The following is a 20,510-nucleotide window of genomic DNA, read 5'->3' as shown; positions in this document are numbered from 1 at the left end:
TCCTAGAGAGAACTAGATAGAAATATTAGACTTATTACCCTTCATTTGATATTTTTAATAGAAATAAGTTGGAAATAAATATCCATAATTGCTTTTCTTAATTTAGCTAGATTAAATTATTCAAAAGGTCAAAATATTTCAAATTCATATTCATCAAATTAAAATATTAATACTAAAGTAAACATTTAATTACCACTAAAAAGACTAGAAGAACTTTGAAGTTGCGAGCACAGATCATGTGATCATTTATGAAAAAAAGAAAAAAAACAAGATAATGAAAAAGGTGTGTAGCTGTTAGCTTTTTAGATTAAAGAGGAATTTTAAGTCTTGCAATTACTTGTTTTCTCAATTTATAAGAAAATATTCCAGTAAAAAAAATAATTCAGAGACTTAAGTGATAACAATAATTATAAGTTGTCTTTCAGTTATATTAGTAATTTAAAATTTGAAGTTCAGTTAAGTTCATCCAGACCAACAAAGAATAAAACATGAAGCTCACCCCCCCCCCAAATGATTAAATTTTTTTTCTTCAAAATATTAAATAAAATAAATTATGGCAGGATAACTCTGGATTAGGCTGTGAGGAAATAATTCTGGTTTTTAAACAAGTTGATATTTTGGAGAGAAAAAAATTTCAGCATTTAAAGCTACATACTCTACCGTTGGGTTATCTAAACTCACTTTTTGTATAATTTAAATTTTATCTAACCAATGAGAGTGAAACAAAATTTGCCATGAGAAATTTCTCATCAGGTATAATTCCTTCTTATGAGGACGCTATGCCACGGGAGAAACCATTCAAGGCAAATTCTCTTTCATCTACATAAATAATTTAAAGTTAGGCGAAATGTTTGTTCAGTTAAACCTAGTGTAAATCATAAAGTTTCAAACGATGAAAATTTTTTCAAAATACCACAATGCAAACTAATTATGGATAACTCAGGATTACGCAGTGGTGAATCAATAGTGCAATAATTCGTTTGCATATTGATATTTCGAAAACATTTTTTCAGCATTTAAAACTTCATGGTTTACGCAAGGTTTACTTGAACTCACTTATCTCTAAACTTTAGGGTTTTTAATACCAATGGAGGTGAAACAGAATTTGCCATGAATAATTTAACCCACGGTATAGGGTCCTCTTAATGAAATAAAAAATGTATACTTCTTCATCATAAATACATTTTAAACTAATCATATGAAAAACAAAAATTTTCAACGTTTAGGTATTTTAAAAGTTTTTTTTTTTCTTTTTGAGAAAAATGACTTAAAATAATACAAACTTAAAATTGTCTCCCTTTTCGTATTATATTAAAAAAATTAAATTTAAAAAAAATATATGTAAAGAAGAAAAAACGAACTTGAGGATGCTTCTAAAATGAGATCGTTTGGAGCAGGTGTACTCTGGGAATCTCTTGTGCCCGCATTGGTTACTTGAGACAACACTCCCTCACAAGGAGGCCCATTCATTGGACTGGAGATTTGCTCCTTACATCTTCCAAAATCTCCACCGTAATTCCTCTGATGAGAATGCTTCAGATATGTCAAACATCTTTTGATCGCCAAGATTCGTGCTGTGTTTTTTCCATTCACATTCTTCCATTATGAACTTGATATCTGAAATGTAGATATCTTTCTGGAATTTCATTCTCTCCTAAAATATTTTCTTCAGTTGAATGTTCAATTTCCATACATATTCTAAGCATTTACATCATTAATAGAATCATATTGACTTTATGTCTTTGAAATTTTATGCAATGAAAACTCGCAGATGCTTGGCGAAACAGACGATTTTTACTCCAATTCACTAAAACGATTATTGAGTGAAATCGCAAACGATTATTTTTAAATGTCAACAGTCGTTCTACTGTCTATTTATGTTTAGAATTCTAGCATTAGACAATGTTTTTTTTTTACCAAATCTGAAAATTAATGCAAAGATTTGTTGATTTATTTTATATTTCATTATAAAATTATAAAGTATTCGAATATTTGAAAACAAGACAACTTTTTTCTTAAAGCCGCTATTAAAGAGACGGATTTACGGTTTCAATAAATCATCCATTTATGATTGAAACGCATACAAATTAAGAAGTTGAGATCTGTAACTGTAAATAAATGTATTTTTCAACTGCACTAATTGCTATTTTTGATTATTTAAATAATGGTAATCTGAAAATAGACTGAGAAAGATTATCATTAAAGCCACGTTATTTAGTTATTCCATATGTGAGGACTATTCCTTCTGGACCGAATTAGAATTTAAAAATGAAAGATTTAGCTCCACAATCTGACAATGAAAACAGCCTCAGTCAATTCATGACTGACACAACATCTTCTGATGATATTTGTGATAATATTATTCCAAAAACTGATCCAGATTTATTGACTGATGCACAAATTGGAACTTTGCCTTTTGTAAGTCCTCTGTGCTATTTGCCATTCGATTATGATAATCATAATCTTTTAACTTTTAATATGGGGAATCAAAGCATTAGTCAGAAAAAGAAGAGGCCTTCTCGATCAAAGTAAGTATATATCTTATGTATCCTTAAATCATCACATTATTTTAATTACTTAATGGAAAAATATGATACCTGACATTTTGAAAATGTTATTTTCTCCTGGTTCAGAGGCATTTGAACGGTTGGTTGCAAGCAGCATTTAAGTTATTATTTCAATCAAAACGGGTGTCTTCAAAAATAATAATAAACAAATGAATAAAATAAAATAAATAACGAAAAGAAACTTGTTTTGTAAACAGCTTCCCAATATGAATACATCCTCAAAGTAAAGATGATTTTCTCAATTTCATTAAAATATCACATATTTTTCCACTAAGTGCTGTGATAGTAATATTTTTTCATTAATTAGTTTTTTATATTTATTTTAAACTTAAGGTGTTTTTTCCTCAATTATTAAAAGTTAAATTGTAGTAAACCTTTCACATTTTTTTTCAAAAATATAAAAAATAAAAAACGTGTGTAAACTTTTTTATATGACCACACATTTAATATTTAGGTGATTTCATCATATTCACTAAAATTTCACACGTTTTTTCACTAAGCTCCAAAAATTTTTTCTCTTCAATTTTTTTTTTTGGATCTTTTTAATAATGTAAAGTTGATTTCTATACATTATCAAAGTTTTAATTGTTAAAGCATAGAAAAACATAGTTTATTAAAAACATTTTATTACTAACAAAAAGTGCAAGCCATTTCCTGATGTGTGCTCAATTTGAATCATTTGTCTCATGTTCTTCCACTAAGCTCTTTTATAAGCTTTTTTATTTCAATCGTTTTTTGTCAACCTGTTTTTTCTTTTCTTGAAATGTAATTGTTAGGTTCCCATCTATTGTTAAGGGTTGAATTATCAAACAAAAGAAAAACTCTCGCATTATTTATTTTTTTAAAAATTTAAAACTAAGAAACTGTGTAAACAACTTCTTTTTATGCATGAACATTCAATGTGAATTTGATTTATTCAATTTCAGAAATATTTCACACGTTATTCCACTAAGCTCTTTTATTCAGTATCAATCATATTTCATCAATTTAATTCTTAGGTTGAATGATTAGAATACATAAAAACTCTTACACTATTTATTTTTTTTAAAATTTGAAACTAACAAAATGTGTAAGCTTCATGATAAATAACACATTCAAAGTGAAGCAAATTTACTCAATTTTAAAAATCTGCCACATGTTATTGCACTACGAGCTTTTGTTAAGTATTAATCATGTTTCGTCAATTTGTTTATTATCTTCTTAATATATAGTTGTAAGGTTAGTTTCCCCTATTATTACAGGTTGAATTATTAAAATATAGTATTACTCAATATTTTAATATCAGTATAGCATAACACAATATTTTTAAAAAAAATAAAATTTAAAACTAACGAAAAATATGTAACATGCCTGGTGTGCATATTCAGTATGAAGCTGGATTTTCATCCTAATATTAAATATTTGAATTCTAACCAAGAGCGAATCACAGTTTCTTAAGAAGGAAAATTTGCCCTGTTTGAATTATTATTTATTCATTTACTCCTAAAACAGACGAATGTGGTCCAAGGGGGTCATGGAGATTAAGGTTTAACCATTTTGTAATCAACGTCATGATGATAGCAATGTGGTCAACATTGCGCACCAACCACCTTTACACCCATCTATCTAATTCTGGGTAAGCTTCAAGCTGCAGCTTAGGATCGAGCCCCAGTTTTTCACAGTGATAACCCAACCCTGTGTCTTAACCGCAGAAGCCATCACGGCTCTATATATTTAAAGTCATTTATTTTCATTATTTTTTGTCATGAAGTAAGCATATCATGAACTTCAATTTAATAGAATCCTAAATAATTGTAAGGCAGTATTTCTAATTTAAAAACATTGAAATATAAAATAAGTAGTAAGTTATACAAACAAACTAAATAAAATTGAACTTAAATTAATAATAAGTCTGCCGTATTTTTTTAATGTTGTTATTCCCCATATCTTATATAAACTCGCTCAACTTAGTCATTTTCATTCATTATATCAAACAGCATATTAGAACAGGGTCCATTTTCCAGAGTCGAGCCCCCCCCCTTTTTTTTTTAGCTTATACTACATTTATCAATTATTTTTACATTACTTGATTTTTATATTATTTAAAATAAAACCACCTCTGCTGAATTGGATTATACGGAATAAGGAATAGATTGCTAATTAAAAAATAGTTATATCTCGAAGACTTTTGCATTAACAATTTGTATTAACAATTAAAGTCTTGTTACCTGACGGTACAATTTAAGAAAAATTTTTAAAAAATAAAAATTAAAAAATCAATATTTTAAAATTTTGATTCGAAATACTCGGACTCTCTAGGATCTAGGACGAGTCCTTATATACTTGTCCCTTTTGTCCTTTCCTTTATTCCTTGTTTCCGAGAAAATGTATTGAAATTAACTACAAAATTTCACACGTTACTTTAAAAACAACATTTAATGAATTCCTGCACGCTGTTTATAGATGAAAACAACTGTTGAGAGAAAAGCATATTTGCCATGTGAGGTTTACTTTAAAAAAAAATGGTAAAAAATAAATAAATAAAACAATTTATTTTTTAAACTACTTAAGAAAAAGTTTAATAAAAAATATGCACAATAACTAAAAAAAAAAAAGTAGTTCACAGAAAAGAAGCTTTATGGAGAGTTAGTTTTTTTCTCCCACCCAAAAAAAACCATACAGTTACAGGAATTTTGATATTGTATATTTGATTTTGTATTTTGATTTTACTCGCTTTTTAATTAGTATAAATAAAGTAGTTTTAATGAGTAAGAAGTTTTGGAATGTGACTAATGTGATTAAGTTAAAACATCCGAGATAATATAAACATAGTTAGGAAAATGTTCTGTAGAACAAAATATTTACAGGTTTAAAAAAATAGTTTTTTTCACAAGAAACAATATCATAACACATACATGCAAAAGCGAAACTTTGTTTTTAAAACATGATAGCTAATTTATATTACAAATAATGCCAATAATCGATCCGACAATTAACAACGGATGATGAAATGAAAACTGCCGTATTAGCACGAATGCTAGAAAATGAGCTATAAAAACGCGTGATTAAAGACTACTTTAGAAATACTAATTTGATGTAGAATTGTGGTAGTCTGTCTATGCTCCCACAATCATGTTGATGATTCAGAATATCTGGCGCTATGAATGAAAAAGAATAAAGTACTACAGAACGACTTACATTGAAAGTTGTAAGCTAGCCAACGTCAATGATATCTTCAAAGCACTTGACAAAACTGAATCATGTATAGTTTAATTTAAAACAAAACGAATGAGAAAATTCTACTTTTAAAACTTGTCCGAATTCAAAATCTAGTTTTTTTTTTTTTTAAAAAAAAGAAGAAAAAAAACGAATGGCGAGCTTAGTAATTTGCTTGCAATTGCACTCATACAACTCTTCGTGTTGAAAGTTGTATTTTTAGTGTCTATGGTATTTCTACTATCCGTAATGCAGGACCACACACAGACACAAATTCTTTATTTAATTATATGCATATAGATTTGAATATATTTGAGAAAATATCCAACTGTTTTAAAGAAAATGCATTAAAAGAGTTGCAACCTAGCTTAATTTCTACACAATTAAAATAATTTATATACGCTTAAGAGAATGTCAAATTATATAGAAGAAAATGATTTAAAAGAGTTGTGATCTAACATGCAGCTTAGTTTCGAAAAAGAAATGTTTTAAAATATTTAACTATATTTTAGACTTAATATATTTGAGACTGCTTAGAAGAAAATGCCTTAAAAAGGGTGCGATCAAACGTAGAGGCTTAATTCCAAGGAAGAAATATTTGAAATAATTAATATAAATTTAAAAATAATTTGAATACATTTAAGAAATACGTATTTATAAAATTCAAAGACATTTTAAAAAAATATCAAACAGTTTCCAAAAATACTTAAAAGGAGTTGAGATGTAACGCAAAGGTTTAGTTACCGGAGATTGAAGAATTTTAAAATCGTTAAAGAAAATACGAATCAAATGGTTTTCAAGAAAATACAAAGAGGTGTTAAAATGTAATGAAAAGAAGAGATGGCTTTATAACCAATTAGAACTTTTCGTTAGTTTAAATTCAGACTATTTTTTTTTTTTTTTTACAATGAGACTCAAATTGTAACTACGTCAATTGTAATTGTCATGAGTTTTCTGGTGATTAGAAGCAGATTCTGGTGCTCATAATTTATAGTCATACTATCGCCGTACAAAAATTGTCATCAACAGAAACATCAATAATTTTTTGACTAGTACAACTGATCTACTTTTACTGGTGAAATCCCTTTTCGACTAGCAACGGGAGTTACAAATTTTCAATGGTTTTCTGGTAGCTAAATAATGAGCCAATCGACATAATATCATCAAATGGAATTCATTGTCAATGGAATTCATTGTACTGTAAAGTGCTCAAATTGTAACTGTGCCTTTGTGTTTGTAGACAGCGCAAGTTCCAAAAGTTACCTGGGAGGTTGCAAGCGGAATTTATCGTCATTTTATCGCTAAGTAGAAATTATTATCAATAGAAATTTCGATTACTTTTCGACTAGTAAGTGATTTAACTGGAATTCTATGCCGTGTCTGAGCAAGCTTCAATGCTTTCTTGGACAGTTAAAAAATGAATTTATCATCATATTTTCGCCAAATGGAATTTATCGTCAATTCAAAATTATGACTTCTCTCCCATCAGCTTAAGGGTTCAGATCGCTGTTCTAGACAAATTCCGATCGTTTCATGGACGCCGCAAGCAGAATTTATAGTCATATCGCCAAATAGAAATTATCTCCAATAGAAAATTAGACCACTTAAAGTGATCAACTTATATCTGCATTTCTGTGTCTGATGATAATACAAAATTTAATGATTGTCTGACAGCTGTACACAAAGATAGCAATACAAGTTGAATGACTTCTTAAATGGTGTAAACAAAATTGCCTGTTATTTTATTGCCCCATTGAAAGTCTGGAGAATTTTGCAAAAACAAACTATTAGACTAACTGAATAAAACAAAACAAAACAAGTTCAAAAACTGTATTTTTAAAATGGACTAAAAAGAAGAAATTAATTCTGTTTTTGTTAGACCGAAAATTGAAAACGTAAGCATCTTTTTCGTATTAGTCTTCGATTATAACAATACATTTGCTTATTACGACTTTCAAAAGTGATGTGCCTAGGCCTGTCAATTACTACGCTTTTGTGAAAATACTTTATAGAGTAGTAGACATTTACAATATAAAGCTTTCAAAATTTTTTGCAATTTCACCATCATTTTAAAAGCTTCGTGAAGTTTTAAATCATTTATCTGTAATGGTGTGGAAAAGAAGTTTAAAGGAATAAAAATTAATACATTAAAACGTTAACTTAGCTACCATTAAAATAAATTTTTACAGAAAGTTGGCAGCCTTGTGCGCCCTACATTTTTTACCTGACAGATGCAGAGTTATTTTCTCATTTTTTTGATCTACTTGAAAAACGCAGTTCTTAAATTTTTCTATAGTATTTTAGTATCGATTTTATGGAATCCTTTTTTACAGCTACTCCAGAAGAGAAATACAAAAAATTCTGTCACCTAACGCGATTTATTCAGACCTTTAGATATAAATAAAAAATGATATAGTATTCCTACCAGTTTCATATTTTTTAAGTAACTTCATCTGAATATAAATAATAAAAAAAGCAAGAAAATAAACTTTTTTAATCTACCACTTAAAATACAAATACGTTTGTATCATTATTTAAAAATTTTGGTCTATCACAAATTTACAACAGTTGTTTTTCAATTTCGTTATTTGAATAAGCGTTTGATGTAGAAGTTGAATGCTTAGGTTGCTTATGCATGAGAATTAACCCTTATATATACATATATTTAGACTAGAATACATGAAGTTTTTCTTTTTTGAAAAGAACGTTCAATATTCAAAAATTTGTCAATAATTGATTTGGTAAACTAAAGAAATTTCAAAGATAAATAATACGTTTCTCTTAAATCTAAATAAGTGCAAATTTGAAAAACTATTAGTTAGAAGTGAGCAGCGTTTAGAAGATTTTACCTTAAACTCAGAAAAGAACTGGTTTTTCATGCTGTATTACATAACCTAAATTATTAAAATGATAATTATTATATTTTTCACTTATTTTGACCTAAATTTACACAAAATATTGAAAGAAGTACGAAAAAATATGTTTAATAAATAATCTATGTCAAAGGGTTAGTGTGTAGATTGTTTCTCGTGCCTATAAATTTCTCATTCAAAATACCGATTTTAAAACTACGCAGGGTTCGTACGTTGACAAAAGAAATTTAAAACTAATATATATTTCTTAATTGTATTCTATTGTGTTAGTAAGTAAGTACCACGATATTTTCATTACTCAAAGTAATAACCTTTCCATGCAGAAACTATCGTATTTCAAACTTTAGTTTTTAAGTGGTAGCTGAAACAAAAAAATTAAAAACTTCTCAAAACAAAAAACAATTTGCCAGTTTTTTTTTTTTTTTTTGTACGGAATGCACGAACCCTGCCATTTATATTTTAAATTTAAAACATTTTATTACGTGGGTAAAAATGTGAGTTTAGTATGATTTTACTGGATTAGATTGCGTCCTACGAAAAAACTGGAAATTTTTTTTTTTTTTTTTAAATTTCGTGCATATTATTTGAATTATAGGGGCTGTAATATCGGGATTGTGAACCATAAGAAGGCTTACAAGCCATCTAGAAAAACTAAATTATTTTCTATTGCGTTTATAAAAAAGATATTCTAAAACCCACCATAATACCTTGTTAATTTAAAATTTTCAGAACAGAAGTTTCTAACAAAAATTTTCTACGATTTGTCAGGAAGCTAGTAAGCCTGTAGACAAATAATATAAGCCAATGAATAACAATCATTATTTCATAATCTTTACTATTCAAATAAATTACACGAATAATAAAAAAATAATAATTAATTGATTATAATAATAGTTACCAAACAAAGTTTTTGAAAAGTACACTTTAATTTTAGCATAATTACTTTCATGCAATTTACCCTGCAAAGGACCTCAGGTTTCCAATTGAAAGAACAGGATCTTGAAATTTGAAACGTTTAAAAATCAATTGTTGCCATTAATATCAATCAATGCTTTTTCATTTTCCATTACTTATTTGGGTAAACAGTAGAGATAGGATCGGGCTCGCTTTTGGAGGTCCGCGCCAGCCCAAAGCATGAAACATTTTAATCCGACCCCACCAGAGCGCAAAGTACATAGAACAACTGGTACTCCAGGATGACAAAAACAAAAGTTAAAAAAGGAAATCAAAATATTAAGCAAATAAAAGTCATCTGACAATTAGTACTCGCCTCATAAAGCAAAAGCACTGAACAAGAAAAGCAAATCGTTGAGATTTTTATACCTTATAAATTTTACACTTTTTTATATTTAATAACGGAACCAAACGTTTGTTTAAAAGTTGTAAGAAGTTCATGAACATTTTATCATGAATTCGAGCCCTCAACTTTTTTTTCCTCTCCAATAAACAAGCCCGTTCGCAATACTAACATACAGGGGTTGGACACAAATATGGAAGTACTTCTACACTCACTCTAGGTAAGCAATTCTTCTTTGAACAGCAAATATTTTGAAAAATTATACTTGGCAAAACTGTTGGCACAGTTTAAAAGATCATGATTGAAGCTTTTAGAAATGGTATCCTTTTTATCCATGCAATTTAGAAATGGTGTCCTTCTTACCCCACTTGCATTGATAAAATAATCGTAGGGCAAGCTTTTTATTTTTTTGCATTTTCACTACCACTATAATTTTAAAAAAAAGCCTTATATAAAATTGAATTACGTAACTCGCCAGAGCTCAATGAAAAAGTGCCAACTCGCCCCGCTTTATAAAAAGTATTTTCTAGTGGTATCAAAATTCAAGTAATTTTTGGTTTAGTTTCATTTTAAATAATTTTTACACCACTACATATCGAAAATTCTATATATCATATGAAATGCAACTTTGTTATACATTACTCGTGGTTACTCTTTTAAAAAGTAGGCGTATTTATCCTTATTCTACGTGTTTTACTATTTAATTAGTTACCAATTTATTAAAACTTCTACAGAAAGCGGAGTAGTTGGCATCCCTGCCAATGGTTTGTCCGTAACGAAAAAATCCATCAAGACTTCAAAATTGATCCGATTGCCAAATTGAATTCTAACTTTTTTGTAAAGGCATCCAAGTGTGATGTCACTGACTTCAACGAAATTTTTCATTTGGAATATCTGAGGCAAGATGTTTCAAAAAGACTACTGCAGCGATGATTCTGGTGTAGGGATTTCAAATCTTAAATTAGTTTTGTTCGCAGTGCAATATATTATTTCTAACTGATATTTTTAGTTTAGTTTATTTTTTGTCTGGAGTTTATAAAGAACGCATAGATTAGCATACATGCATATACATTTGTCTCTTTTTTAGAAAATAACATTTAAGACAAAAAACACATAACCTTAACCCTCTTAGGTGTAGTGCAGCCAGTGTGCCAACACCAATTCAACAAATGTTACGAACCACAAGAAATGTAAAACTAATTGCTTTTAAGCTTATAGCAACCACTATTCTTGAGACCAATCTTTCCAATTTTGAAATCTGGTCTGTAATGGCCCCCCTGATCGCTTAGGAAAAAGAGGGTTCCTGTTAAAGGTTCTTCCCCTGTCGGTGTCTGTCTTTCCAAAACTGTTGGAACCACAAATTTGTCTTTTGAATTCTCTGAACTCTGCAAAAGTTGCATCGAATTAGATTAATGCTCCTTCTTCACGATCATCTTGTATCTTCATTTCGTCATCATCATCTACTCAACCTCTTCAAAAGTGTTGGAACCACAAATTTTGTATTTTTAATTCTCAGAAAACTTGCAAATTTTGCATCGAATTAGTTTGAAGTTTCTTCTCCACGATCATCTTGTATCATGACTTCTTCATCATCATCAACTCTTTATCCTCAACTCAACTTCCTATCTTCAACTCAAATATGTTACTTCACTTAGAATGTATTTTTTAAGGTAGCTTTTGCTATTATCCTGCTGCTGACTATAATTTTCTATCGAAATTTAGAGTTCCAGAAAGGACACCAAACATAATCAATCAAATCATAATCAAATCAATCGCATCATAAACTGAAACGTATTATTGCCTTCTTCCAACCACTCCCTACGTAGCAGAGTAGTGAGGACACTTAGAATTCACTCAAGTGAATTTTATAACATAATTGTTAGGGACATATTATAAACCCTTTCAGGTGCAGTGAAGCCCAGTCTAGCAATTCCAAATCAGCAAATGTTACAAACCACTAGAAATATAAAACGAATTGCTATTAAATATGTAGCAGCCACTACTCATTAAGCAATCAACAACTGAAGGTAAATATTTACGCACAATGACTGGCGCCCCAAGGGCGATTAGCAATAGATTACTTAGAAAAGACTTAAACATTGGGTGATATCAATTGCTTTATAGCTAAATTGACAACAAAATTTTATGGCGACGCAAAAACATGAACCACATCCGACATCAATAAGTTGTTCGATATTGATATAATCTGTGATAATTTGAATTTCAGCCCAATTACCGCTTTTCTATGCTCAGACTGCATACTATCAAAATACTATTGACTTTATCACGCACAGATAAACTCTAGGAAAACGGCGAATCCAGTGAAGGAGCAACCCTATAGGGTCCGATCCGGGCAAGCCGTAGTACTATTAATATTAGTACAGTGAGTAACCCGGTACGAGCTGTGGATTACCGGGTCACTGGTATAGCAGAGGTTCACATTACTCTTTAGTGTAAATAAATTTATTAAATAACGTACTGGTCTTAATTATATATCCCGTATATATTTTTGTATATAGTTATCTTAATGTCACTTACATTTTATATTTACATTACTCTAATCACACTCGTTTTTTGTGCCTACAGTATGTTTGACTACTACCCCGGCTATACTTTTCCTTTTGTTTTTTCTTCTCCTAGACTAGGGGTTTTCCCCCAACCTAAATCAGTTTATGACTTTAATAATGACTTTCTATTCATATTTCTTACTTGTGCAGATGAATCGGTCAGTGGAGCTTCGCGCCAAACGCCGAGTTAAAAAGATATCCAGCAACTCATTAAGCAACATTTATTTTTGTCATGTATGTTTCTTAGTCTAATTTCAGGATGAATGGGAAAAGGGCCGAAATGGCCTCAGACGCCAAGTTCCACTACAAAGAACTCATTGTGCAAAGAACTAAATATATCGCTCAAGTTAGAATTTACTGTCTTAGGTCGAACTTGCTAATGTCCAGTTTGATCAAAATTTACAATCGAAAACTGCTATTTCTGAAAGAGTTAAATTGCATTAAAACTGAAGATTTGCACTGAGAAATTGATTGCAGATTTGAAATAAGTGACACATAAATATCTAAGATTTGTTCAATAATATCATGCAACAGAAGAGAAAATATTCCCCACTGTTATTTTCGCGGAGCACTAGCAACCCTGAGAAAATTATATTTCTTCATTTTTATTTATTCATATAATCTATATTTCAGTTTGTTTTTAATAATTTGGACATATCATTTAACAGAATTAACTCCAAAGTTCAGAGGCACCGAAATCGACGCGTCTGCCACAGCGTGGAAGAACTACAAACGCAGAGAGTGCTGGCCAATGTCAGAGAACGGCAGCGGACGCAGAGTTTGAACGACGCTTTCTCCGCCTTGCGACGCATCATACCCACTTTACCATCTGACAAATTGAGCAAAATCCAGACGCTGAGGCTGGCCACTCGTTACATAGATTTTCTCTACCAGGTATACCATCGAATTATTTTATAACATTTATGTTTTCTAATTTTAGTTTAATGAAACTTAGTTGGATAAGTACAAATGCATAAAAGAACAAAAATTACCTCCAATTTTGATATTCATTAATATCTAATTTAGGAAAAGGTTTGGTAGAGCTATTTTAAAATGTGTTCTATAGTAAATAGTTAAGTTAAAAAGCTGCAAATGTTACTATGAACACATTAAACTTTCATAGATTTAAAATTACAATGATGTCTTATAAGAACAAAAGGTTACTATTTTTGTCTTTCCAAAAAAAAAAAATATTGGCTTATTAAAGAGCAGAACGGAGAGGGAGATCAAAAATTAATTTAAGAAAATATATAAAACTAATGAAAGCACAGAAAAATAAATTTGACCTATATTTATGAAATATAGTTCCAAGTATTGAGGTTTAATTTTAAGAGGTATAATCCTTTTGGATCGAGCTTGCAAGACAATATGGGCAACATATTACCAAAGAATAAAAAGTGGTAGTACATTTATTTTTAAAAATCTATAATAGCTGCTGCATTACAAATATAAATGTAGACTGGATAGGGTACGCATTTAACTACGAAAATATATTTCTACATTGTTTCCAAATATTATTTGAACATTAAAAAAAAATTAAAATGAAAGTAAAGTATTCTTGACAAATTTTACCACATAAGTTGAATTATTATATTCCATAGTTTACGTTATTGTCAGAAAGTCCTGGCTTCGAATCCCAGACTAGACAGGGATGCTCTTTCATTCTCTGTACTATCAGTGAGAGCAACGCTGGCCCATCTAATATGGCACCCCAGAAAGAATGACCTACAAATTTGCCCTACTGATACCTGAATGACGAATGTCAATCGGGTGGGCATTGAAAAAAAGAACAAACACATTATTCTAGAACATTTTTTAAAATATATATCATGATTATAACCTTTTACATCAGAATGCATATTCTCAGATTGTTGCAAAAAATTGAAATGTTTAATTTTGTCAATTGTTGTATAATTTTTGTGCAGGTTCTACATTATGGCGAAGAGGAAGATAGTTCTCAACAACAACAAAGTCTGTCTAAAGGAAGTTATTTGGCCCACGAAAGGCTGAGTTACGCATTCTCTGTTTGGAGAATGGAAGGAGCCTGGTCAACACAGTGAGTCTACCTCCAATAAAGACCGAAAAGGTATTAACATTTTTATAAATACTTTATCTATTTTGGATTCGAAAGTTACTGATACTCATATTAAAAAAAAATATCTCTGTACTCCCATACACTTTCTACGAATTTTCTCATTTTTATTCAAATTCTCAATTTTTTTTTTTTTTTAAATTTAATATGTTTGTGCGCTACTCCACCATTTTAGTTGCAAAAGCAAAAAGTTTCTCACTTAGTACATATTGATAAAAATATAAGCCAGTAAACATTTTGTTTTTAGTTAATCACAAAAAATTAGAAATTAATATTTTATATGTATTTAGGAAATTTTATATTTCTAGATTTTTCCAGATTCCAGTAAAATTTTTGTTCAATAAATTTAAAATATACGAAAAAATTAAAACCTTCATAAAAATTAGCATAAAAATTAGCAAAAATCATCAAAATTTAATTTAGTGACATAACGGAGATTTTCAGACCACTGAACTGTTTTCGTTTTTGCTCATAATCTTTCCTGCAATTAAGAATATTTTGGAATTTTTGTTAGGATTTTTAATTTGGTACGAATTCACCATTTTTTTTTCTATTCACTACAACTACTGCAATGGACGTAGAAAAAATTTTATTACAAAAATACAAAATTTGCTCTAAAAATAATCTTTTAATGATGATTTGAAAATTATCAAATTTAAATTTTGTTACCAAACGGAGAAATTTCGATAGTTGAATAGACGACATTTTCCCTCTTTGTGCAGCAAATTATTTCTGCAATATAAATTATTGTGGTCTCTATGTTTGCAATAGAGATGAGACGGGCTCACCCCGAGCCAGACGAGGACTGGGTCTCGTTTACTGAAAATATGATTTCGAGCTCGGTTACGCTCAAATTCATCGTAAAATTTTCATGAACTTTTTTACTACTTTTAAATAAACGTTTGGTTCAGTTATTGAATACTAAAAAAAAATGTAAAATTTAAATGGCATAAAAATTTACAGCGATATTATCAAATTGATTTTTATTTTGCGTCAGCCTTTGATTTTCTATTTTAATTTTTGTTGGAATTTAATTTGGTTCAATTTTAGTTTCCGCGTTTTCTTTTACAAGTTAGCGTTAGAAAAGATTTTAATTTACTAATTCTCTTGTTTAAAGGCTAAGAGACGAGACCCCGAAATTTAGTTTTCATCCGATTTGGTTTTTCTTTGCTCTTTTGGTATATCTCGAACTCTACGTAATCTCGGGCTCGGACCTCAAAAAGCGAGCCCGAGCTCATCTCAAGTTTGCAACGATATGGTTGGATAAATGTGTGTCAAAGTAAAGAGAAAAAAATTAGAAGTATTTTTTTAGAGACAAAAAGAAACATTGACGGAATAAGCAATCAGTTGAGGAATTTTGTCGTCAAGCTGGACCCCCTTTTTTTCAAGGTGAGCGGCCAAGATGAATGTAGCACCTGTCAAAAGGACTTATATCACAATCCCCGTCGTCATCCCTTAGTTTCACGGTGCAAGATCATAAGATTTTGCGGCAATCACACAGGAAACAGAGGACCGTTCTCGGCACCTGCTTCAGTCCTTCTCATCCCCTCTTGCGCATCCCCATCAACAATCCCTTCTTGTTCCCTCCCATATCCACCCCCCGTAAGACACGCGTCACGGAGCATGGGGATGAATCCCTCCCCCACCTACCTTTTCACAGCTTCCTCATCGTTTCTGCAGTCATGAAATGTTTAAGTGTGTTTTCGTAGTTTCTTGTAAGCTTTATGAGATAGTCTTATCTTTTTTAAGTTTAATAGTAATTTCGAAAAATAAATTTGAATATTGCTATCTCAGTTCGTAACAAAAATAATTGGAGAGATTTATTTGTTGAAAATAATTCGAAAAGCTAAGTAGAAATATAATCTAATTAAATCTTTTGTATTAAAATACCAGAAAGCTATTTGAGAATCCATACTTTAAACTAAAAACTTCTAAATTCTTTAAATAATTAAATGATTCCTTTAAATAGTTTAAGACGTTGTATAAAGGCCTAATATTTAAATAAATAAAAGATTAGGCCAACCTAGTCGTGGAAAAAAATAAGCATATTTGGGGATTTTTTGCACACAGCGGTACAGTAGACAATGTCGTCAATTCTCGGTGTGGAGTAAGAATTTCTCACAATTTTAACCCTGCTGTTACGTCATATTATGACAACTAAATTTGCACTAACCAAAAAATAGAGCGAAAAAAAACGTAAATATTGTTAGTATATTAAAAATCAAAATAATATTTTTTAATAATTTAAATTTAAAAGATAACAATACCAGAGAGCAAAACAATAAGTATATTCAAGAACTTCAGGAGAAATGCATTTTTTTCGACGGAAAGCATTCTGTAGACATTTCTAAGAAAGTAATGGACAACGTGTGATCTTTTAATTTTGCAACGTAGCAAGTTAACTGTTAACCGAGCTCACAGCTTTATAGAAATATTTTACTCACCTTTGTCCCATATCAAAACAAGTACCGCATTGTTTGAAGCAGGCTGGTTCCTTGCACATGCCCAAACAAGCAGAGCTCGTTATGTAACAGAATCTGTAGAACCTATTTCCTGGCTTCAAAGATCAACAAAAGTTGAGCCAATATTTACAATGAAAACAAAACAGGTTAAGGGGCTTTGCTCATAATGAGTTGTCTATTATTAATTATATAAAATGACACCAAGTTAGTGCTGCCATCTGTTAGCTTATAAATAAAATTCTTTCTAAGAATATAACATTCATTCGGAAAAAATATCTTTTATTAACCGATTAATATGAAAACTTCGTAAGTATGCAAACAGGCGGCGTCCTGCCCACTGACATGTTAGATAAACCTGTCTGAGGTTAAATGAATAAGAGGGTGATCTTCATACGGTAATTTCTTTTTTTTTTAAAAAAGAAGAAAAAAAAAAAGAATTGGTAGGCATAAATTTTGTAGATTAAATTTAAAGAAAAAAGTCACACGAAGTTTGAGCGTATGGTGACGGTGACCAAATCTGATCATTTAAACTAGAAATTACTTGACTAAACATTATTCACCAATAAAAACACGTTGTTCTTTCTTGTAGCGGACGTTTGTCTTGACAGTTGACTCATTGTCAGCTAATCCAATATTTTAATGCATAAATGGCATAAAATTATTATCTTGCGTGAATTTTGGGATATCTTGTTAAATATTTCTTCTTTCTTCAAAAGAATAAATTCAATATTTTTGACAAAAAATTTTAATGTCTTAAAATGTTTTCTAAACTTAGTATTTATTTCTTTTCCAGCTCCTTAGAAATTGGGACCCAAGTTAAATGTTAAAGCCATTTATGTTACAGTATACGTACTTATCCATGTCTCACAGCGCTGGACGTTTGAATATACAATGGATGAATAATCAACACATGTCCGACAAAATTATTTTTGTAAAATATTTACAATTATTACTTGAATTTTTTGTACTATTTATATATTTAGAAACATACAAAATGTTATTTATATATAGTTTTTTTCCTCAGTCTAGTAATTCTCTCCGAAATGCATTTTACGTTTGTGTGCAAGTGTTTTTTTAAATTTAATCTTAAATTCGAAAATATTATTTTATAAAGACTTGGATCATCTCTAAATTTTCCTAAATTGTTTTGTTTTTCTGTTTAGAAACCTTTTTTTTTCTCTTTTATAAAATTTTAACGTGCAAATTCTTAACAAAATCAATTATTTACAATTTTATTTTTTAAAAATTTGTTTTTAATATAAAAAAAAACACACATAGTCTTAATGAAGAAGTTTTTAATGCTTTGAAATTTCTAAAAAAATTTTTTTCTAACACTATTTTTACAGGTACTGCCTGCTTAGATGTAAAATAATATTTATATAAAGTTTCTTTTTTGTATATAAGAATAAGAAATGTATTATTTATAAGAGTATTAAATAGTCTCTAAAATAAAAGAACTTTAGTTCTATTTATAATTTATTCCATTATTTACGAGTTTGTCCTACAATTTGAAATATCATTTTTAAAAAAACTGGTGGAATAAGAAATGTTTGATTAGTTATTTTGATTATTAGTTTGATTAGAATGTTTGATTTGCTTAGGTAACCAGATTTTACTCATTACACTTTAAATTTTAATCGAATTTAGTGATCAGATTGCCTTGTTAACTGATAATCTATATAAACAAATTTCTAAAAATAACGACTAATTGCAAAAGCAATGGTTTGCAGTATGACGGCATATTTAGCAGACATTCATGCAAATCAGTCAATTGAACTAGCTTACCATGCAGCCGAAAAGATTGATTTTTTACTAGGCGAATACGCCATCTGTTGACAAATTTGATTGCTAATTTTGAATTTTCTATTGAGTAAGTGAATTTTGATTGCTATTAAGTAAGCTTCTAAGTTTCCTACGATTGTTGTTTCCGACCGTACGACTAAGAAACTACGTAGTACAGTAAGAAACTACGATCGTAGTTTCTTACTGAATTCCGGTTTTCTTTATTAAATTTTGCACATCAGTCATTTTTGGAGTATCCAACATATGAATATCAAACTATACTATTTTGGAATATATTAGTTAGTAAAAATTATGAATTTTATACGAAATAATATTTTTTTTCACAATATTATGATATACATATTCACAATATTATGATATACATGAATATCAAACTATACAATTTTGGAACATATTAGTTAGTAAAAATTATGAATTTTATACTAAATAATATTTTTTTTCACAATATTATGATATACATATACATATTCACAATACTATGATATACATGAATATCAAACTATACTATTTTGGAATATATTAGTTAGTAAAAATTACGAATTTTATACGAAATAATATTTTTTCACAATATTATGATATACATATACTTATATTTTTATTTATGCTTATGAATCTGCATGTAAAGTTGCTTAAATAAAGTAATATTTTAAATAATTGTATATGCTAGTCAATTATTTCATTACTGTTACAAAATGTGGAGAATAATTAACAAGAAAATAAAGAATTACATTAAAACTGCCAATCAGTTTAAAAGGTTCTTACGTGCTGACGACTACAAGCACATACATGAATTCTTTTTTATTTAAGAATTAGCCGACTGCGGCGATTAGTTGTTCGGCCTACATTAACTCACATCATCGCGACTCCTCATTAGTTGCTTATGCCTTCGGCAATACTGTTCCAAATCCTTGGTATTAGTGCAAATCAGAGGGCTTGCAATTTAGAGGGATTTCAATTGGTCTGTTTACAAAATCTTATCTCTTCACGTTTTCAGATAACCGAGCACGAGCTTACCTCTTCGCTGCCAAATGGCACAAAAGCCGGAATCGGCTATGCTGTGCCAACACATAACTTTAATTAATGCAAAAATAATATTTAGCATAACTGTGAATTTGGCTAATTACTGAGATAATTATCAAATATCTAAATAAAATGTTTAATAAATTGTCCTAAATTAAGCAGAAGTTAATGTTTTTCTTTACTATGTAATACGGAACACATAGTCCAAATTTGGTGACTTCGATCTAGATGGAAACACTCTAGTTAACATTACTGTTAATTAGTGCAAATATAAAATTTTAGTTGTAAAATGTTTCAGTTTTTCTTTATAATCTAATAAGAAACACGTTGTTCAAAATCGGGGACTACAAAATCGTCCATTGCTGTCAGTTAGGATAATTACGAAATATAAAATCATTTTAGTTTTTCTTTATAATCTAATTAGAAACACATTACTGGATAATCACTCCTGACTTACCTGGATAATTATTAAATATCTAAATTGTAACCTGTACTAGGAACATGGTTCAACCTTCTTAGAGAATCGAGTTAGATATCTCAGCCTTTTGGAAATATTGTAAATAAAAATATATGTGAGATGATTTGGATTTATCAATTTCTTACATTGAGATTAGAACAAATACAATCGCGACTT

General features: G+C 29.5%; 2 protein-coding genes across 2 annotated transcripts in view; one reads left to right on the top strand and one right to left on the bottom strand.

Annotated features, from left to right (window-relative positions):
* LOC107438508 (uncharacterized) overlaps positions 1-1,476 on the bottom strand; it is a 45,245-nt gene extending 43,769 nt beyond the window's left edge. Inside the window, exon 1 of the mRNA XM_071186098.2 lies at positions 1,362-1,476. The gene's annotated coding sequence lies outside the window, so the exon portion shown is untranslated. The remainder of the gene's footprint in view (positions 1-1,361) is intronic.
* On the top strand, positions 1,400-19,510 carry LOC107439984 (uncharacterized). The gene is made up of 4 exons (XM_043043528.3): positions 1,400-2,528; positions 13,168-13,393; positions 14,425-14,585; positions 17,847-19,510. The coding sequence occupies exons 1-3, from the start codon at positions 2,269-2,271 to the stop codon at positions 14,557-14,559; spliced, it is 621 nt and encodes a 206-aa protein (XP_042899462.2). The 5' UTR covers positions 1,400-2,268; the 3' UTR covers positions 14,560-14,585; positions 17,847-19,510.
* Positions 19,511-20,510: the final 1,000 nt, after the last annotated feature.

The sequence above is a fragment of the Parasteatoda tepidariorum genome, chromosome 9, assembly GCF_982258835.1.
Source record: "Parasteatoda tepidariorum strain Cologne lab strain chromosome 9, Ptep-v5.0, whole genome shotgun sequence".
Taxonomy (NCBI): domain Eukaryota; kingdom Metazoa; phylum Arthropoda; class Arachnida; order Araneae; family Theridiidae; genus Parasteatoda; species Parasteatoda tepidariorum.
Note: the sequence above shows the minus strand (reverse complement) of the source record. Positions and strands in the feature narration are given on the sequence as shown.